Here is a 23243-nt window from a genome sequence, read left to right as displayed (position 1 = left end):
CACACTATGGTGAAGGAGAGAAAGTTGTCTTGCAGCAACATATACGATCGTACGTGGAAAGCGTACATTTCCTTGTGTAAGTCGATTGGCGCTCCTCCTCGGAACCTTTTCTGTGGCTCGGATCTTAACCTTTCTTCAACAGGGCTTTGATCAGAAGTTGGCCTTGAGTACCATCAAGGGCCAGGTGTCTGCTTTGGCAATCTTCTTTCAGTGACCCCTAGCCACGCACTCTTTAGTTTGTACCTTCATTCAGAGGGTTCGACATGTGGCTCCACCTGTATGGTCTCCTTTGCTGCCATGGGATTTAAATTTAGTACTTTCGGTTCTCCAGAAATCTCCATTTGAGAATATTGGGGAGATTCCCTTGCCTACATTATCCCGGAAGATGACGTTCTTGGTGACTATTACCTTGGCCCCCAGGCCAGGGTTTTGGATTTGGCGGCATTATTCTGTCGTGGAAATGAATGGAGTTTAGAGCATAGAAATTTGCTCGGTGCTCTGAAAAGCACAATTGTGGATATTAATACGCGCCAAGCACCATGAATCCCTTGTACTGAAAAGTACAATGTACAGCTCTTTTGTATAAGGTTAGCCCAGCGCACTCAGCGAGAAAGGAACAGACGCACGCTGTGTCGATTCAATGCCAACTGAACAGAGCGGAGCTCAGGTTTATTTATAGCCAGAGAACAAAAGGGGGTTACAAAGGAGGTGGAGTCAACCCCACCAATCAGACATGTATACTTTCAAAAGTACAATAGAAAAGGGGAGTGAATGTTTATGGAATAACACGGCCGTGTGCATGAGACTCTAACTGCCAAGTGAACAAAGCAACATGGCTGCCAATTCGATTCTCATGGATTCGGTCACGCTAATTCACAAGCATGCACTCTCATAATAACCTGTTAAGAGTGAATCCTATATAATATAGTTCATAAAAACCATATTGGATAGGGATCATGCTATTGTTCCAGTGAATGGGACTTTATTATATCTGCAAAAGACAATAGCGGCAGTATTTCAGTCATATGGATCAAATATGACCGATGACAGACATTAATCCTGGTAAAAGGGCAGATATTATTAAAACGATAAGAATTCCTTATCACAAACATATCTCCGCATTGAATACCGGGGCCCCGGCTGGCTGATAAACATATCTCCGCAGTGAATACCGGGGCCCCGGCTGGCTGATAAACATATCTCCGCAGTGGATACCGGGGCCCCGGCTGGCTGATATACATTTGTGTGATTGAGTTCTCCTTGCACTGCCATAGATCTGGACCGGCACCGCCAGTAGGGATGATCAGGCTACAAATAGCGTGCAGTCTCCATTTAATGGAAGGTTTCCACAACTGCAGGTCTTTCCTCAATGCCAGTTAAAGCAATATTCGCTGTGCATAGCGATTACCGGTAAACTGACACTGGGAGAGATAATGGCAATTTCACTAAAATACATCCTAAAGAAATGTCGACATAAATATTAATAAAATTTCCACAAAAATTCTGTCGCAGTCCATATTTGGTGGTCCATAGGGATAAAGTGGTTCTTTGTCCCTGTCCATTATTCCTGCCCAAAGTTGCCTCTGACTTCCATTTGAATGAGGACAATGCGTTGCCCTTCCTTGTGTCCCAAGCTGGCTCATCCCAGGGAATTTGCTTTGCATACCTTGGATGTGGTTAGTGTAATTCGGGTGTATCTGGCAGCTACTAAGTCCTTTCGGAGGTCAGACTCACTTTTTGTGGTTACGGACGGACCAAGAAAAGAGCTGGCCGACTCTTCAGCTACCATCTCCAGATGGATCAGACAGACGGTGACTCAGGCCTATCCCAATAAAGGTCAGGTTCCACCTTTCCCTGTCACGGTGCGTTCTACTTGGGCGCTGAGTGCTTCTTGGGCCTTCCGTCATCAGGCTTCAATATCGCAAGTTTGCAAGGCGGCCACTTGGTCGTCGGTGAATACCTTTACAAAATTCTATAAAGTATATACTTTGGCATCTGTAGATGTTTCTTTTGGCCACAATGTTTTGCAGGCTGCTGTTTGAGAGGGGCTGTTCCCTCTTGAGGGGTGTTTTTTCTTTAACCACCTAAGGACCGCCCGCTGCATATATACTGCTGCAGGCAGCCCCTCCTGCGCAAACCGACGTAGCCCTACGTCGGTCGTGTGCCTGCTGCTAGGGGGGGGGGGGGGCGAGCGCACACCTGCCAGCGGGGACTCCGATGCACGGGGCCGGCGGCTCCGATTGCCGCCGGCCACCCGCGATCGCTCCCCGCTGAGAGAGGACGGTCAGCTGTTGTAAACACATCTGACCGTTCTTCTCTATTGAATGATCAGAGCGCCTGTGATCCTTCTATATAGGAACACAGGTCTCTATGATCATTTCACAAACCATGCCCCCATACAGTTAGAAAGCTCCCACTAGGCTTATATTTAACCCCTTGATCACCCACTGTGTTAACCCCTTCCCTGGCAGTGTCTATATTACAGTGACAGTGCATATTTTTAGCACTGATTACTGTAGTAATGTCACTGGTCCCCCCAAAAGTGTCAAAAATGTCAGAGGTCCGATCTGTCTGCCGCAATGTTGCAGTCCCGCTGAAAATGGCAGCTCACCGCCATTACTAGTAAAAAAAAAAAAACAATAAAAATGACATAAATCTTTCCCGTAGTTTGTAGAAGCAATAACTTTTGCGCAAACCAATCAAAATACGCTTATTGCAATTTTTTTCTTTTTTACCAAAAATACGTAGCAGAAAACAAATTGGCCTAAAATGATGAAAAATTTGATTTTTACATTTTTTTTATTGAGAATGAAAAATATTGTTTTATTTTGTTTTTTTTTTTCAGAATTGTCGCTCTTTTTTTTTTGTTTATAGTGCAAAAAAAAAAAAAAATCGCACAGGTGATCAAATACCACCAAAAGAAATCTATATTTGTAGGGGAAAAAAAGATGTCAATTTTATTTGGGTACAGTGTCGCACAACCGCGCAATTGTCGGTTAAAGTAAAGCAGTGCCGAATCGCAAAAAAATGGCCTGGTCATTAAGGGGGAAATCCTTCCAGTCCAGAAGTGGTTAAATGCCAGTTCACACACATATGCGAATCCACTGCGGGTTCGCGCATGGCACCCGAATCGCAGGCAGTTCACACTGCCATATGCGAACCGCTACGGGTGTCAATACAAAGTTAACAACACCCCCAGTTCAGTTTGCATATCGCAGTGCGAACTGTCAGTTCGGACAGGAATCGTCGCTCTTTTTTTGTTTAAAGTGCAAAAAATAAAAATCGCACAGGTGATCAAATGCCACCAAAAGAAAGCTCTGTTTGTGGGGAAAAAAAAGGACGTCAATTTTATTTGGGTACAGCGTCGCACGACCGCGCAATTGTCTGTTAAAATAACGCAGTGCCGAATCGCAAAAAAATGGCTTCGTCATTAAGGGGGCAAATCCTTCCCGTCCAGAACTGGTTAAACTTTTATTTTTCAGACGAGGCTCCTGTGACCCGGTTAGGGGCTCTTATATTTAGCTTTAGGTTATTTTCCCCACCCCTCATTTTCCTTTTGGCACTGCTTTTGGACGTCTCACTAGTTAGGATTTATGAAGCGCTGTGTCCGTCGATGAATGAAAGAGAAAATGGGATTTTTGTATTTACTGTAAAATCCATTTCTCTGAGTTCATCAGTGGACACAGCACCCACCCCTCAGTTTGCTCACTAAACTGATCACCTAGAGCAGAGAGGAGGGTTATATACCAGCTGAGGACGGCCCATGGGCGTAGCCAGGTGTTTTTGTTCTGCCTACTCCTACTCCTGGAGGAGGCAATATAACCCATTAGTTATGATTTATGGAACGCTGTGTCCGTCGAACTCCGAGAAATGGATTTTACGGTAAGTACAAAATCCCATTATTCCTTTAACCGCTTGCCGACCGCCGCAAGTAAATTTACTGCGGCGGTCAGCCCCTCACAGGCAGAGTGACGTTAATTAACGTCACTAGCCTGGGAGGGTCTGGGGAGCGAGCGCCGGAGGCGCGCTCCCGCGCGGTCACGGACCCCCCCCGCGCGTGTGACCGGCGGACCCGATGTCCGCCGGTCACTCGGCGATCGTCGGGGGAGAGGGAGAAAGTCAGGCGGCTTGTGTAAACAAGCTGCCTGTCATTCTCCTCGGTGTAAAAACACTGATCACACGGTTCTATTATGTAGAACCATTGATCAGTGTCCTTACACCTCAAGTCACAGCCAATCACAGTAAGAATCACGCCCCTAGGGACACACACAGCCCCTCCCTCTCAAATAAAGTTAACCCCTTCACTACCAGTGTATTTTTACAGTAACAGTGCATATTTATAGCACTGATTACTGCAGTAATGTCACTGGTAACCCCAAAAGTGTCAAAAATGTCAGTCAAGGGTCCGATCTGTCCGCCGCAATGTCGCAGTACTGCAAAAAAAATCGCAGATTGCCGCCATTACGCGTTAAAAAAAAAAACAACAAAAATGACAGAAATCTTTCCCTTTGTTAGTAAACGCGATAACTTTTGCGCAAACCAATTAATTGAAAAATGAAAAATATTGTTATTTTTGCAAAATTTTCGCTCTTTTTTTGTTTATAGCGCGTGATCAAAAAATCGCACAGGTGATCAAATACCACCAAAAGAAAGCTCTGTTTGTGGGAAAAAAAGGACGTCAAATTTTTGTTTAGGTACAGCGTCGCACAACCGCGCAATTGTCCGTTAAAGTCACGCAGTGCCGAATTGCAAAATACCCCCTGATCGTTTAGCAGCCAAATCCTCCGGGGCTTAAGTGGTTAAGGGCCTGGTTCACACTGATGCAGTGCAGGAACCGCAGAGATTCCTGTGACATTTCCCCACCACATCAGAATCGCAGGCAGTTCACGCTGTGCTCTGCGAACCGCTGCGGATGTGAATATAAAGTTAAAGCAGAGTTCCACCCAAAAGTTTAACTTCCACTCATTTGCTTCCTCACCCCCCCCCTCCGGTGTCACATTTGGCACCTTTCAGGGGGGAGGGGGGAACCGGTACCTGTTTTTGACAGGAACCCTTCCCCACTTCCCGGGAGACGGCGCCGCGGCATCGTCCCTCCGAAGTCTGGCCCCCCTCCTCCTTCCCCCGTCGCCGAGCCAATTTGCGCATACGTAGTAGTGACCCGCCCATGAAGCAGCAAGGCTTCACTGCCAGGTTCCCTTACTGGCAACGGCGGCGGCAGCACCTGACAGCTGATGGAAACATTGGCTGCGGTGCCGACATCTCTGGACTCCAGGACAGGTAAGTGTCCTAATATTAAAAGTCAGCAGCTACAGTGTGTGTGTACAGTATGTGTAGCTGCTGACTTTTCATTTTTGGAGGGGGAGGGCGAAACTCCGCTTTAACACCCCCAAATTGGTTTGCAGAATGCAGGGCAATCTGTGGGATTGGATCGCATGCGTCTGAACATCCATGCGATCAGATTAGAGTGCGGACAAATAATGGGGGGTTTTTGGGGCGGATCCAGTGTGAATTGAGCCATACATAATGCATTGGTCGATTCGCACCACACTGAATTCGCATATCATCTGTACAGGAATCCAGTGTGACTTCATGTTATACAGCGAGAAAACATGTTCTACTTTCCTCCTCTGTGCAGTTGGTTTTGCACAAAGCAGCCCCGATCCCCGTCTTCTCGGGTCCCTCATTCCTGCTCCTGGCCCCTCCCTCCTATCGAGTGCACCCACAGCAAGCCGCTTGCTATGGGGACAGCCGAGCTGCAGCTCCCTGTGTTCATTCCGACACGGAGCTGCTGTTCGGCCCCACCACCCTTTCTCCTGATTAGCTCACTGACTTTGACAGCCGTCTGAGCCAATGACAACGCAGCTGTATCTCAGCCAATCAGGACGGAGAGTCTTGGAAGGCCAAGGGAGTCGTGGACATCGCTGGACAGAGAGGAGGCTCAGGTAAGTATTAGGGGTGCTTGGGAGGCTGCTACACACAGAAGGCTTTTTATCTTAATGCATAGAATGCACCTTCTGCCTTTACAACTCCTTTATTGTAATGACACGAAAATAATCACATTTTTTTGTATTCCTCTTGCAGAATGAAACGTCATCGGACCTTGCAGGAATCCCTGGAGCGAAATAAACGGCACGCTGCAAGTATTACCCGGGTCCTGTCCATCTACGGGTACATTGCAGACTCCTATATTATTGTAAGTAGGAGGAATAGGAGGGGCAAAATCACTAACCTCCATCATCCACTATATTAAGGTTTACATTTGCTTGCGCTGCAAACATAGAGCCTGGATAGGAAGAGTGGCGGGGGCAGCATACAGAGGAACCAATCTCCTCCATTTTCCTCCTGCAGCTACAGGAGGAAAAAGGAGGACAGTGATTTCTCTACATGCTGCCCCCGCCACCCTTCCTATCCAGGTGTACATGGGAGCCGGACAGGCCCCCAGGAGCATGGGACCTAGTCGAATTGCAACCCCTGTAGTTACACCCCTGACTGGGACCAACTAAAGTGGTTGTAAAGACTCAATGTTTTTTACCTTGGCCTCTAAGCACTGGCACCTCCTGGCCCCTTTAAGTGTTTTATGATGCCAGGGGATTGGGCTTAAGAGCACGTGACCACACCCTGATTGGTTGTCACGTGATCTGGAAACTCCCAATCGCAAGCAGCGATCGGGAGCTTTCGATTAGCCGCTGGTAACTGTCCCGGGAGAGTGCAGCGTGCGCGCTCTCAGCACAGCTGTATGCACAGCAATTCACGCAGCACCAGGTACCGAGAGGCTGCATAATTGCACGCGGCCGGCTCAAGGGGTTAATATATTCTATGCATGAAGGTAAAAAACCTGTTTGCAGCAGCCCCCCTAATACTTACCCGAGCCCCCATCTCTATCTAGCGATGTCCACAAGAGTCTTGCCTGCCAGGGGACTCGCACTCCTGATTGGCTTTTGGCAGCAGGGGGAGCCATTGGTTCTGGCTGCTGTCAATCACAGCCAATGAGCCAATCCAGAGGGGGCAGGGTCAAGATGCGGCTCTGTCTGTGAATGGACACACAGAGCCACAGCTTGGGAACGTGCCTGCTTGCTGTGGGGGCATCTGGCACGAGGGAGGGGCCAGGAGCGCCAGTGGGGGGACCCGACAAGAGAAGGACCTAGGCTGCTCTGTGCAAAACCACTTCTCAGGGCAGAAAAGTATAACCTGTTTGTTGTTTTAGAAAAAAAAGCAAGACTTTAATATCGCATTAACTATTGAGAGGAAACAAAGTACCTGGAGGAAACCGGCTCAACTACAGGGAGAACATGCAAACTCCATGTAGATAGTGTTCTGGTTGGGATTCAAACTGATGACCCCAGAATAGAAGGCTCCTCTGTTTCTAGTATTGGCCACACCCCTCCTCACAGGCTGCTGGTGCCACTTTGGTCTCTTAAACTTAGCGACTTCTCTGAATTGTTTCTAAGGCCTCTTTCACATTTGTGCGACTTAAAAGTCGCACGATTTTGCCGCGACTTTGTTGGTGCGATTTTGATGCAAAATTGACTTGGCTTGAAGCAATGCCTATGTCTTTGGACCTCAAAACGCATCAAAATCAGGCCAAAGTAGTGCAGGGACTACTTTGAAGTCGATACGACTTTAAGTCGCACAGATATGAACGGTACTCATTGGAAATAATGGAGAATGACTTGTCATGTGATTTTGCAGTCCCAAATCGCAGGATAAGTCGCACAAGTCTGAAAGGGGCCTTAATTGCTAGCATTTTTGTGAGCAAACATTCCTCTCCACTGAGCCTAAATATTTAACACCTCCCGTCCGGCCTATTATAAATAAATGGCCGAGCAGGAGCACCATTATCCTGGGCGAACATCATAGCATATCCTCTAGGTGCACGCCCTAGGGTCCACGCAGGGGCATGACCTGTCAGATCAGTGTACACCAAGTACCACGTGATCGCTGTGACCAATCACAGCGATCACCTGTCAATTTTACACAATGGGTTTCATTCTATCTATCTCAAACAAATGATAAAAATGTCATATGGGTACAGTGTTGAACGACTGAGTAATTGTCATTCAAAGTGTGACAGCGTTTGAAAACTGAAAATTGACCTTCGCAGGAAGGGGGTGAAAGTGTCTGCTTATGGTTTGTGTGTGTGTGTGTGTGTATGTATATGTGTATAAATTATATATATAATATATTATACAGTACAGACCAAAAGTTTGGACACACCTTCTCATTCAAAGAGTTTTCTTTACTTTCATGACTATGAAAATTGTAGATTCACACTGAAGGCATCAAAACTATGAATTAACACATGTGGAATTATATACATAACAAAAAAGTGTGAAACAACTGAAAATATGTCATATTCTAGGTTCTTCACCTTTTGCTTTGATTACTGCTTTGCACACTCTTGGCATTCTCTTGATGAGCTTCAAGAGGAGTCACCTGAAATTGTCTTCCAACAGTCTTGAAGGAGTTCCCAGAGATGCTCAGCACTTGTTGGCCCTTTTGCCTTCACTCTGCGGTCCAGCTCACCCCAAACCATCTGGATCGGGTTCAGGTCCGGTGACTGTGGAGGTCATCTGGCGCAGCACCCCATCACTCTCCTTCTTGGTCAAATAGACCTTACACAGCCTGGAGGTGTGTTTGGGGTCATTGTCCTGTTGAAAAATAAATGATGGTCCAACTAAAATGCAAACCGGATGGAATAGCATGCCGCTGCAAGATGCTGTGGTAGCCATGCTGGTTCAGTATGCCTTCAATTTTGAATAAATCCCCAACAGTGTCACCAGCAAATCACCCCCACACCATCACCCCTCCTCCTCCATGCTTCACAGTGGGAACCAGGCATGTAGAGTCCATCCATTCACCTTTTCTGCGTCACACAAAGACACGGTGGTTGGAACCAAAGATCTCAAATTTGGACTCATCAGACCAAAGCACAGATTTCCACTGGTCTAATGTTCATTCCTTGTGTTCTTTAGTCCAAACAAGTCTCTTCTGCTTGTTGCCTTTCTTTAGCAGTGGTTTCCTAGCAGATATTCTACCATGAAGGCCTGATTCACACAGTCTCCTCCTAACAGTTGTTCTAGAGATGTGTCTGCTGCTAGAACTCCGTGTGCCATTGACCTGGTCTCTAATCTGAGCGATTTCTGAGGCTGGTGACTCGGATGAACTTATCCTCCGCAGCAGAGGTGACTCTTGGTCTTCCTTTCCTGGGGCGCTCAGCATGTCAGCCAGTTTCTTTGTAGCGCTTGATGGTTTTTGTGACTACACTTGGGGACACTTTCAAAGTTTTCCCAATTTTTCGGACTGACTGACCTTCATTTCTTAAAGTAATGATGGCCACTCGTTTTCCTGTACTTAGCTGCTTTTTTCTTGCCATAATACAAATTCTAACAGTCTATTCAGTAGGACTATCAGCTGTGTATCCACCTGACTTCTGATGGTCCCAACCCCATTTATAAGGCAAGAAATCACACTTATTAAACCTGACAGGGCACACCTGTGAAGTGAAAACCATTTCAGGTGACTCTACAATTTTCATAGTCATGAAAATAAAGAAAACTCTTTGAATGAGAAGGTGTGTCCAAACTTTTGGTCTGTACTGTGTGTGTGTGTGTGTGTGTGTGTGTGTGTGTATGTATATATATATATATATATATATATATATATATATATATATATATATATATATATATATATATATATATATATAATGGTATGTACCCAAAAGAGAACGCCACTCACGGGTCTTGAAAGGTGAACGCACAGTGAAGGTTTTATTTTGACGTTTTGACTAGGTACAAGCCCGTCTTCCTCAGCACACCCTGTCCTGAGGAAGACGAGCTTGTGCCTCGTCGAAACGAAGTACAACCTTCACTCTGTGTTCACCTTTAAGACCCATGAGTGCTGCTTTCTTTTGGATTATTTGTACTACAGTCTTTGCTTCGCACCTGGGCCCACTCTTTATCTCTGATACGTGTGCAGTGGCAACCATTGGATATTTTATTATCACGGAGGCCCACACTTTAAGAAATTTAGCATGACAGTCGTGGAGAATACTGGTCCTCTTCTCATTAATCATAAGTGTTGTTAGGATGCTCTTTGCCTCTGCAAAAAAAGCAAGCATTTTTCCAGGCCCTAGCTATCTATATAAATAGGCCAATTTCTACTGATAGGTTAAGGGGCCTGGGATCGGACAGTGAAGCAGGGCCAATTTGGTGTCTTTGCAGGTAGGTACATGCATAAGAGTGAACAGAAGTCCAGAGTGAACCCTCGACCAAAATCCCACTAGGCGGGGGCAGGACCACCAGATATGGAGTTTGTCTCCTCACCGACCACATCTCCAGAAACATCATCTATCACTGTAAGAGCCGGTTCACACTTCTCCAACTTGGGACGCAACTTGTGTGCCCTCAAGTCGTCCCAAGTCTCTTTTCATCACAAATGCAATGTAAATGAATGAGAGCCTTAATATGCACTACTGAAGTCGCTCCGACTTCAGAAAAGGTTCCTGTACTACTTCAAGGCGACCTCTATCCGACTTGTGCACATAGACTTCAATGGGAGTCGCCTCTAAGTCGGATCCTTATCTATTTTCAAGAGACTGTGATCAGACTTTCCAGGAAGAAGAAAAAGATTAGCCAGGCATTCCCCACAGGCAAAGTCGCCTATCATTTAAGTCTCTTACAAGTCTCTTACAAGTCTCTTCAAAGTCGCGCTAAAAAGTCGCTTCTTCATGGGGCGACTTTCTGGTCGCGGTAGTGTGAACCGGCTCTAAGAAGGGTTTGATTTGGCAATGCGGGTTGGGACCCAATACCAGCGGAGGAGTACCTTTATACACTGCTGAAAATTTTTTTTGTTTTTTGTTTTTACATAGTGTCACCAGTCAGTGTCCCTAATCACCGCCACACCAGTTATATGATGACGCTGCACTGATGACAGTATGTAAAGAAAAAAAAAATGGGAAAAAATTATTTAATTTCTTCATTTTCCAATAAATTGTGACAAAAAATTATAACTTCAAAAAACTCGCTATGCCTCCTACTAAATACCTTGGAATGTCTACTTTCCAAAAAGGGGTCATTTGGGGGGTATTTGTACTGTCCTGGTGTTTTCTGGCCTCAAGAAATGATAGGCCATCTGTACATCGGGATTGATCAATTTTCAGACATGTACAGTAGCTCACAAAAGTGAGTACACCCCTCACATTTTTGTAAATATTTTATTCTATCTTTTCATGTGACAACACTGAAGAAATGACACTTTCAAACAATGTAAAGTCGTGTTTTTTTTTTTTTCCTGGTTTGTGCTATATTTTACTGCTGGGGTTCTGTGTGGGTTTAATGTCGTTTATTTGTTTGTATGTTAGATATGAAAATTCTAATAAAGATTATGGAAAAAAAAAAGTAGTGAGTGTACAGCTTGTATAACAGTGTAAATTTGCTGTCCCCTCAAAATAACTCAATACACAGCCATTAATGTCTAAACCGCTGGCAACAAAAGTGAGTACACCCCTAAGTAAAAATGTCCAAAGTGGGCCCAATTAGCCATTTTCCCTCCCCGGTGTCATGTGACTCGTCAGTGTTACAAGGTCTCAGGTGTGAATGGGGAGCAAGTGTGTTAAATTTGGTGTTATCGCTCTCACTCTCTCATACTGGTCACTGGAAGTTCAACATGGCACCTCATGGCAAAGAACTCTCTGAGGATCTGAAAAAAGAATATGTGTGTGTGTGTATGTATGTATGTGTATATATATATATATATTGTGACAGGAAGTCAGGTAAATCTGTGGGTGTTGTCACAGACGGGAGATACATTTCTGCCTTGTTTAGAGAATTCACCAATTACTATCAGGTGTCGGCTGCGGAGGTAGCCAGAAAGGTTTAAGGACGTTGGAAAGCTTCAGCTATTCAGAATGAGGCAATTAAGGCCTCTATAAGTTATCCAGAGGATGACTACTGATTGCTGCCTCCTGAGGCTGTGTGCGTTAAGGAGAGCAGTGAGCTGAGAGACTTCTGAAGGTGAGGTGGTGTTGACTTTTTCTGTGTGAAAAGAAAACAAATGGACTATTGGTCTTCTGCTGTATTACCAACAGTGTCTGCCCAGCAGTAGGTTGGGACAGACTCCATAGGTAGGTTCCTGTGTTGTGAAGGTAGACGCTCCAAGTGGCCAGGGTTTATTTTATGTTTTGTTTGATTTATGCTGTTTGGATGCTTGCACTTGTTTCCAGCAAATTGGAAGAATAAACCATAGACCATTGTTTTCAACCACTCCACGGCTGTCTCTCTGTGTAACGGACCCACCCAAGGGGTCACCCACACCCGCTACCGAGCTAACCCCTTACACTATATATATATATATATATATATATATATATATATATGTATATATATATATATATATATATATATATATATATATATATATATATATGTGTATATATTTATTAATAATGCGATCTAATAAATTATTATGCTGTTTACTATTACTATATTAGTCAATTCATAATTAATATATAACCTAACCTAATTGGCACATTTTCCTCTCCCCCTCCATTCCAGGAGTTTTTCACTGGCAACCTATGGGAATTGCTCCCCAAATCTTGGAGGGTTGTGTTGTCAGATCTGCCTGCTCCACAGCTGGCTGATCAGCTTCTGTCTAATGGAAACTCAGCAGAAGTCTGGTAAGTGAATTTTTAGTTCCTTCCCCCCCCTTCCCATCCAGCGCCAGCATCCATTTAAATTAGCTATTCAGAGTGGGGAGCGAGAAGGTCTGCCCGATCACGTGATTGCCTATTGCAGTGCTCATGTGCTTGGGAGTTGGTCGGATTCCCAATCATTACTAGGGCCTGGGAGCTGTCTTCTACAGTTGGGTCACTGTGCTGGCATCGTGCTATGAGCTCGCTTTCAACACAGAAACCCTTGCCATCCATGGAGGCATATGCGTGGCATGCGTTAAAGCCCCCCTCTTTTCTGCTGCACACATGGATGTCAAGAGGTTAAAGTTCTTGCCATAAAACTGTACACTTCCATGAAATGTGTAGACCTCAGATCACCAATATTTATAATTTCTCCAGAATCTTTGCATCCTTTGTTGTAGCATTGGTCCAGTAAATGGGAATAAAGGACCTGCTGCTGCCAGGGGATGTCTGGCCTCGATCCATCTGTTGCTGCCAGGGATGTCTGGCCTCGATCCATCTGCTGCTGCAGTTCAGACCCCAGCCTTGCCTGGCTGCAAACCTGTGAATTAAACCAAGAAAGGTCCAAAAAACTGGTGGCGGCACTTAAAGGATTTATTGAAAATGAAAGCACAGCAAGACATGCATGGGATGAGTCTTTGTTTACCTATTTCTCCTTGGGGATCCTTTATAAGAAGGTTTAGGCCTCACGCACAGTGGGTGCTTAGCACCGGTCCATGAGGCTCCCACATTTAGGATGCAGGTGCACCCTCCAATTAACCTCAGGTAACATATAAGGCCTCATGCACATTGGGCGCAATGTTTAACTGTTGGCAGAGGGCACAGGTGCACCGTCTAGTCCCGCTGCTGACAGCCTGTCAAACTCTGAGAAGCTGACAGCTGCTGGGGCAGGAAGGGAATGAGAGGTGCACCTAGAGGTACTTCAGTTTTGGACAGCATGCACCCCAGGGGACCAATGCCGGGAGAGCAGCTTGCACTCCAAGCATTTGTCCATGGACACATACTGCTCTAAACAGAAGTACCTTTAGGTGCAACATGCAGTTCTGTCCAGCTTGTGACAGGCTGCCAATAGCAGGGCTCGACGGTGCACCTGTGCCCTCTGCCAGCAGCTAAGGCTCCATTCACACCTGAGCGTAGCACAGCTGACAGCTGCTGCAGCTATTTTTTTTTTTTGTTAGCTTTTTTGTTTTTTTGTTGATCGTTTTTGAGCGCAGCATTCATTTGAACAGGCTATCTTCCACTCCAAAAATGCTCCAAAAGAAGTTCATATACCGAATCTTGGCACAGAGCCAGGAGCGTTTGTGGTTGCAATTTTGCGCCAATTGTGTGATTTGTCGCTCGACAATTGCGGCAAAGATACATAGTTTGTGAGGTTGAAAAAAGACATCAGTCCATCCAGTTCAACCTATGATGTGTGTGTGTGTGTTTGATGTTAACCGTACATTGTATACCCCTGTATGTTGTACATTGTATACCCCCTGTATGTTGTACATTGTATACCCCTGTATGTTGTACATTGTATACCCCCTGTATGTTGTACATTGTATACCCCCTGTATGTTGTACATTGTATATCCCTCTATGTTGTGGTCTTTAAGGTGCCCATCTAATAGTTTTCTGAAACTATCGATGCTCCCTGCTGATACCACTGCTTGTGGAAGAGAATTCCACATCCTTACTGCTCTGACAGTGAAGAACCCCTTACGTATTTTAAGGTTAAGCCGCCTTTCCTCTAGTTTTAGTGAGTGGCCACGTGTCTTATTGTATTCCCTTTCTCTGAATAGTTTGTTCCTTATGCTAGGGTCGCCAGTACAGTATTTGTACATTGATATCATATCCTCCCTCAATCGTCTCTTCTCCAGAGAGAATAGGTTCAGTGCTTGTAGTCTTTCCTCATAGCTGATGTCCTCCATTCCCCTAATTATTTTGTTGCCCTTCTCTGGACTCTTTCCAATTCCAGCACATCCTTCCTGAGGACCGGTGCCCAGAACTGGACAGCATACTCCAGATGTGGCCGGACCAGAGTCTTGTAGAGTGGGAGAATAATCTCTATTTCTGGAGTGAATCCCCTTTTTTATACATCCCAGTATTCTGTTGGCTTTGCTTGAAGCGGCTTGGCATTGCATGCCACTGCCAAGCCTGTTGTCTACCAGTACCCCCAGATCCTTTTCCATTCTAGACTTATCCAGCGGTTCCCCCCCCTAGTGAGTAGCTTGCTTTCATGTTTCTGGCACCCAAATGCATTACTTTACATTTTTCAACATTAAACCTCATCTGCCATGTAGTTGCCCACCCCGTTATTTTGTTCAGGTCTGCTTGCAAGATTTCCACATCCTGCATAGAAGATATTGGCATGCTTAGTTTAGTATCATCTGCAAATACTGAGATTGTACTCGGTATCCCCTCCTCTAGATCATTTATGAATAAATTAAACAGGATTGGTCCCAGGACAGAACCCTGGGGGACCCCACTTTCCACACCCGCCCAATCCGAGTACTCCCCATTAATCACCACCCTCTGTACTCTCCCCTGGAGCCAGTTCTCTATCCAGGTACTCACCTTATGGTCCATACCTATATTCCTTAGTTTGTACAGTAAGCGTTTGTGGGGAACGGTGTCAAAGGCCTTTGCAAAGTCCAGTCACACCACAATTTGGGTGCCATTAAGAAATAATGGCATTGCAAACGCATTCTATGTTTTGCTGCAATTCTAGAATCGCAGGCAGAATCGTGACAAATCCACTCACAATCCAGAACACTCGGGTGTGAATGGGGCCTCGGGGAGCAGTATTAAATTCCCAGTGTGCATGAGGCCTTATATGCTCCCTGAGGTTTAATTCTACAAGATCGAGTGTAGTGCAATATTCTCTTTCAGCCACTAGATGTCACCGTTTGCATTTGCTATTATTATTATTTCAGGTACTTATATAGCGCTGTCAATTTACGCAGCACTTTACATATATACATTGTACATTCACTGATACACTATATTACCAAAAAGTATTGGGACACCTGCCTTTACATGCACATGAACTTTAACCACTTAAGGACCGGTGTACTGCCGAAATCTCCAACCACGTTATTTTCGGTGACTGTAAACTGGGAATAATTAGAGATTTTGAGCACTTGGTGTTTTCACACAACACCGGCAGCCTATACACCCGAGTACGTGGTATAATTAGTGCAGATTCTTACTCTGCCCGGTAGTTGCCCGGTAGTTGTTGTCGCCTAGGAGGCGGCCATGCTTTTGGTTACTAGCGGGCAGTGTAAGAATCTGCACTAATTATACCATGTACTCAGGTGTATAGGCTGCCGGTGTTGTGTGAAAACACCAAGTGCTCAAAATCTTTAATTATTCCCAGTTTACAGTCACCGGAAATAATGTGGTTGGAGATCTCGGCAGGTTGGAGTTTTCGGCAGGACACTGGGCCTTTTTCTGAAACTTGTCGTTTTTCAAGTTAAAATCTGTAATTTTTGCTAGGAAATTACTTAGAACCCCTAAACATTATAAGTCCCTCTTAGATTGTAAGCTGTAACAAGCAGGGCTCTCTGATTCCTACTGTATTAAAGTGTATTGTATTTGTACTGTCTACCCTCAAGTTGTAAAGCGCTGCGTAAACTGTCGGCTTTTTTTTTTTTTTTTTTTTTTTTTTTAGCGGGAACGAGGGGGAACGCAGTTCTGGCACCTCCAGCACTGAATGTATGCCATGGCAAGGGGTGCTGGAGGGTCTACTGATGCTGGCTGCTGGGGGATCTATTGATGCTGGAGGGGATCAATTTTTGCACGGCAATCTATTGTTGCTGGTGGAGGATCTTTTGATACTGGGGGTTAATTGTTGCTGGAAGGGATGATCTACTGTTTAGGGAGGGGTCTACTGTTGCTGGCTGCTAGAGAGTCTATTGATGTTGGCTGCTGGGAGATCTTTTGCTGCTGCTGGGGGGAGTCTATTGCTGCTGGCTGTGGGGGATCTATTTCATTGCTTTTCTTGTCATAACCAAATTCCATACATTCCACTACAAAATTATACTAGGTTCTATATTCTCTAAAAGGGACTGTACTGGAAGCTGGGTAGGGGGTTGATTCAAGGGCCGGTGCTCGGAGGTGGGTAGGGGTGGAACCAAGGGTTAATGCTCAGAGGTGGGTAGGGGGCGGAGACACAAAGTAACTTAGAAGGGGGAGTTCCTGCATCTTTTCTCTGAGAAAAAAAGCCGTATGTATGTATGTATGTATATGTGTGTATATATATATATATATATATATATATATATATATATATATATATATATATATATATATATATATATATATATATATATATATATATATATATATATATATATATATATAATATTATTCATTTTTCTTTTTTTTTTTTTTTAAAATGGAGATCGTTGCAAAACCTTGTCACACCGTATTTGCGCAGCGGTCTTACAAACGCAATTTTTTTTGGAAAAAATACACTTTTTTTTTTTAATTAAAAAAATAAGAAAACAGTAAAGTTAGCCCAATTTTTTCCATAATGTGAAAGATAATGTTATCTCAAGTAAATAGATACCCAACATGTCACGCTTCAAAATTGTGCACACACGTGAAATGGCGACAAACATTGGTACCTAAAAAATCTTCATAGGCGACATTTTAAAAATGTTCTACAGGTTACCAGTTTAGAGTTACAGAGGAGGTCTGGGGATAGAATTATTTCTCTTGCTCAAATAAATGATTGTGTCGATACCTCACATGTGGTTTGGACACCGTTTACATATGTGGCCGTGACTTTTGCTTTAAAATTTTTTTTTTTTTTTTTTGGTTGCATTCCTCTACCCCTCCACCATTACCTGAATTGTGCGGTGCATCTCCCTGCAGACATCTGTTTTGTTGTGAATGAATGTGAAGACTACAAGTCCCATCTTCCACTGCGGCAGAGGGAATCGAGGATGGTGCCAGCAGCCATTGTAGTCACTTCCTCCAGCCTCATAACAGAAGATCCATACCACTGTGTAGACCTGAAACTGGGGGCTAAACAATGCAGATCTCTTTACACAGGGCCGTAGATACCAACAGTCCTCCTGTATGGGGCACAGGCCAGCAGGGGGGGCCCAGGCAGCAGGGTGATCGATACGGCAGGGGAGCAATTACTGGAACCGATCCCTTGTATGACTCTCTCTGCATTGGATGAAAGGTGGTTTCTTCTCTCCCTCCCGTGTACTAAAACACTATATGGGGGTGTTGGCGCTCAGAGGTAGTGCAAGCAAAATTTACACTTTGAAAAAGGAGTACGCATGCCCGGCCCGGGTATTCGCGCATGCTCCGAAACGCGTTGTGAAGCCCAGTTGCCCTTCTTCCTGTTCCTGACGTCAGGCGCTGCGGGCCACCGCACAGGGTTCCTGCTCCTCCATCCGGAAGACGCTAGAGCTGGCTCTTTTAAAGTCTCCCTGGACCTCGCCGGACATAGTCATACACCGCGGACAGCCACACCATCCTACCTGGAGCCTGACTTATCCATATGCACTACTTCTTTCCTCCATTGAGTATAATAAAGGTTTAATATGGCAATAAAACGTAGTAACTCACAAGGCGCTTTCCTCTCTTCCTTTGTGTACTAAAACACAGCTGACGGTTCTTCTCTCTGAAATGATCACAGTGCGCCTGTGATCCTTCTGTATAGGATCACAGGTCTCTATTGTCATTTCACAAGCCCCTCCCCCCACAGTTAGAAAACACTCCCCCCTAGGCTCACATATAATCCTTTGATCACCCCTGTGTTAACTACTTCCCTAACAGTGTCATTATTACAGTAACAGTGCATATTTCTAGCACTGATTACTGTAGTAATGTCACTAGTCCCCCCAAAAGTGTTGAAAATGTCAGTTAGGGGTCCGATCTGTCCGCCACAATGTCACAGTCCTGCTAAAAATCGCAGATCGCCGCCATTACTAGTAAAAAAATAAATAAATAAAAATGACATAAATCTTTCCCCTAGTTTGTTGACGCGATAACTTTTGCGCAAACCAATCAAAATACGCTTATTGCGATTTTTTTTTTTTTTTACCAAAAATATGTAGCAGAATACAAATTGGCCTAAAAGGATAAAACATTTTGATTTAAAAATGTTTGTTTTTTTTTCAGGGGGGGGGGGGGATGTTATATAGCAGAATCTGAATTAAAAAAAAAAACAAAAAAAAACTTTCACAATTGTCGCTCTTTTTTTGTCGCTCTTTTTTTTGTTCATAGCGCAAAAAATAAAAATCGCACAGGTGATCAAATACCACCAAAAGAAAGCTCTATGTGTGGGGGGAAAAAAGGACATCAATTTTATTTAGGTACAGTGTCACACGACCGCGCAATTTTCTGTTTAATTTAATGCAGTGCTGAAAAATTTGTTTGACCCTTAGGCACAAAGGGGTTCATTTTCAATAATTTTTTTTAAGAAAAGATAATGTAAAACATGTATTACAGTTTTGCAAATCATGCCATTAAAAAGGAAACACTAGTGAATAATTTTTTGAAGAGTGATTACAAAGGCGTGAAAGGCTTTGAAAAGAAGTACAAAGCACACGATGTAGGTGATCCTGTCTGCTGTAATAGGTGGGTATGGACATGGAGGGATTAATAACATTGAAGTGAATGTTGCAATTGTATTGGCTGTTGCTGTGCTGAATTGGCATGCGTTGCAGCATCCAAGGAATATATGATGTGTTGTGGCTGCATTAAAATGCATATTGATGCATATGATGTAATTTCCCATACTAGCACATTAGCTAATGAACCATAATGCACAGAACTCGGGAACATTATCCGCTCTGGAAAATGCAGACATGACATTTTATACTGCAGCTGCCATCATGATTCCGATGTCTGTTCTGCCCATGGTAAAAATACATCATTACTTTGACGTTAAATACCGGTGTTATGGAAGTAACTCGCTGCCATAACCCTGGTGTTTTATACAATGGGCGATTCGGCGTCAGATAAAAGTGGTCCTGCGGGTGCATTCCCAGTCCCTCGGTAAAGCCCGGGAGCAATCCGATTCGGTCGTTTGCTGCGCAGAAAGTCCAAGTGAGGTCTTCTTGACCCCAGATCTCTCAATAAAGAGGACTTGTCAACCTTATTTATATCACATCAGAAAAAAAAAAATATATATATATATATATATAGAGAGAGAGAAAGTGTGTGTGTGTGTGTGTGTGTGTGTGTGTGTGTATATATATATATATATATATATATATATATATATATAACAGTGTAAAAATAAGAAAAAGTGCCCCATCCCTCGGTGCTCGCGCGCAGAAACGTGTGCATACGTAAGTCGCGCCTGCGTATGTAATCCGTCTTCAAACCACACATCGTTTGAGCAAGAGTAATAATTCTACAGCTAGATCTCCTCTGTAACTCTGAACAGATAACCTATATTAAAAAAAAAAAAAAAAAAAAAGCATCTCCTATGGAGATTTTTAACTCCTTAACGCTGACATAACGCAAATTTGCATCCTTCGGCTTCTAAGGGTTGTACAGGGTTATCACCCCAGTACTGTTATTAAGAGCGGACGGTCTTCTTTCTTGTCATAGCAATCGATGCGGGTAAGCAGCTGCTCGGCAGTTATCACAAGCAGCCGGAGGGGTTGTCCCGCCGCTCCGCCTGGGTCTCCTGTCCTTCCGGAAGACCTGAGCGACCAGCCAGCACATCCACCGGCTGGCCGGAGTCCCAAACAAAGCTGGAATTGGCTTTGATTGGGTCTCTGATGTGGAAACCCAGAAGCAGCGGTGTCATGACGTCACTTCTGGGTAATTGAGCCTTAAAGGCGCCAGATTAAAAAAAAAAAAAATGACAGTATTCAAAACTCCCGAACTTGGGCATTTTTGAATGCTTTTAAGTGCAAAGGAGGGATTTGGGGTCTGCAAAGAAGGGTACCTGTCACTTCCTATTACTGTCACAAGGACTGGAATAAAAGTAGTGTAAAAATACAATAAATAAATAAAATGTGTGTGTGTATATATGTATGTATATATAAATATATATAAATATATATATATATATATATATATATATAGATATATATGTGTGTATGTGTGTATATATATATATATATATATATATATATATATATATATATATATATATATATATATATATATATATAATATTATTTTCTTTTTCAGTAAAGTGTATACTTTAAAAAAAAAATTGCATTTGAAAGATCGCTGTACAAATACAGTATGATCTAAAATATTGTCACAATCATCGTTTTATTCTCTAGGGTCTATGCTACAAATCTATATAATGTTTGGGGGTTCTAAGTAATTTCCTAGCAAAAAGTACTGATTTTAGCCTTGTAAGCAACAAGTGTCATAAAAAGGCTTAGGCATGAAGGGGTTGGGTACCGTCGTTTGTTGCCATTCCATGACCATGCTCCATTTTAAAGCATGTCATGTTAGGTATATATTTACGCAGCCTAATATCATTTTTCACATTATACCAAAAAAATTAGGTTAACTTTTTACTATATTTATTTATTTTTATTTTTTTCATAAAAGTGCATTTCTTCCAAAAAAAAAAAAAAAAATGCGTTTGAAAGACCGCTGCGCAAATACAGTGTGATATAAAATATGTCAGCGATTGCCCTTTTGTTCTCTAGTGCAGTGATGGCGAACCATGGCACCCCAGATGTTTTGGAACTACATTCCCCATGTTTCTCATGCACTCTGCAGTGCAGTTAAGCATCATGGGAAATGTAGTTCCAAAACCTCTGGGGTGCCAAGGTTCCCCATCACTGGTCTAGGGTCTCTGCTAAAAAAGTGTATAATGTTTGGGGGTTCTAAGTAATTTTCTAGCAAAAAATACTGATTTAAACTTGTAAACAGTTCCAGAAAAGGCTTGGGTCAGCAAGTGGATAATAACCTACTCTTATTTCCATTTCTGTAGTTACAGCTCGGTGTGGCCCCTCAGCCTTCTCGCTCTGAAAGTCACAGCGCACTCCTTGGCTTTTCAAAGGACCCCTCGCTATGAAGAGATCAGCGGGCACCAGAAAAGGCCTGCTGAATTCCAGCATAACCACTGCCAGAGCTCCCGGCTGGATCCTTTGTTTCGTAAACATGTCAAGCCAAAGAAACAGCATGAAATACGGCAGCTTGGCAAAGTAAGAACCTGTAAAGATTAAAGTGATTGTAAAGCTGTAGATTTTTTATTTATTTTATTAAAATACCAGGTTATACTTGGCTGTTCTGTGCAGTGGTTTTCGCACAGAGCAACCCCAGTCCTCCTTTTCTTCTAGGGTCCCCCGCCGGCGATCCTGGCCCTTTAATGCAGAGAATGCATTACATTGGAGCTCTGGGCTCCTTCAGAAAAAAATTAAGTCTGCAGCTACAAATACTGAAGTTGCTGACTTTTAATATTGGGACACTTACCCGTCCAGGAATCCAGCGGTGTCCTCACCCGTGCCGATTTTTCGGTCCGCTATCAGGTGCTGGCGCCGCCATCTCCACTAGGGGGGAACCGGCATTGGAGCCTTGCAGCGTCACATGTGTGGTTCCCTACTGCGCATGCACAAAGTGCCCTGCGCTCTGTGAATGGGCCAGCTGCGGGGGAAGGAGGAAGGGGGCCGAACTTCTGGCTGAGTTTGCCATGGCGAACTCAACTGGTAGTGGGAACGGCTACCTATCAAAACCAGGTACCTGTTCTCCCCTCCCCCCCCCCCCCCAAAAGGTGCCAAATGCGGCAGCGGAGGGGGGGGGGAAGGAGGCAGTGAAGCGAAGCTTTCTTTCTTGCGTGGAGTTTCGCTTTTAAGGTAAAGAAAAATCCTTTTACCTTTACAACAACTTTGAGGATGTCCATTTTCAAGTCTGATTCTTAGGCTTATTCCATCAGTGCGATTGCAGCAAAAGCAGCCAATCAGAAATGTATCTCTCACTGATATTTCTTCTTCTTAAAGTTTAAACTAAATGTAAAAAAAAAAAAAAACTGTAATCAAGCAGGCTTTTTATTGCAGATAAATAATCATTATTTTATTTATATATATATATATATATATATATATATATATATATATATATATATATATATATATATATATAAATATAAATCCTCTACGCCAAATATGTCAAACACAAGGCCGTGGGCCGAATCTGGCCCTCTAGATAATTTCATGTGGCCTGCACACGTTTTCCTACAGCTGTGGCACCCCCCCTCGTCTCTGCCCCCACCTTGTCTCCGCAGCAGAGGGGAGGACAGAACTCCTCCGCCAGATCCTGCACTTCTCAGTGGGGTGCCGCAAAGGGGTCAGTTTATAAATGTTTTCACACAACTTCCACCCACGATTCAGACATTTGTCCAATTATATCCAACTAGAACTGAAAACATTTAGAAATAGACACAAAGAAGAAGAATGCCCAAGGGACTTTGTGAGACACAAAACCACAAAGTATAAAATATACAAAATGTATTGAATATTTAAATGCTTTTGCCACATACAATTAAAAATAATTCTGGTAGACATAGGTACATATATGCATGGCTTTCCATAGTTGCATAAATCAAGGTGTGCCTGACAATCCAAGGT

At 43.8% G+C, this 23243-nt stretch overlaps 1 protein-coding gene across 2 annotated transcripts in view; it reads left to right on the top strand.

Moving 5' to 3' along the window:
• Positions 1–23243, top strand: part of METTL25B (methyltransferase like 25B) — a 68059-nt gene that overhangs the window by 10956 nt on the left and 33860 nt on the right. For both annotated transcript variants that reach the window (XM_082258458.1, XM_082258459.1), the window contains 3 exons: positions 6082–6193; positions 12555–12676; positions 21611–21824. In XM_082258458.1, the coding sequence (XP_082114584.1) occupies positions 6082–6193; positions 12555–12676; positions 21611–21824 (448 nt within the window). The remainder of the gene's footprint in view (positions 1–6081; positions 6194–12554; positions 12677–21610; positions 21825–23243) is intronic.

The sequence above is a fragment of the Pelophylax lessonae genome (genome assembly GCF_965119305.1).
Source record: "Pelophylax lessonae genome assembly, chromosome: 5".
Classification (NCBI taxonomy): Eukaryota; Metazoa; Chordata; class Amphibia; order Anura; family Ranidae; genus Pelophylax; species Pelophylax lessonae.
This window is presented reverse-complemented; position numbering and strand designations above follow the sequence as displayed.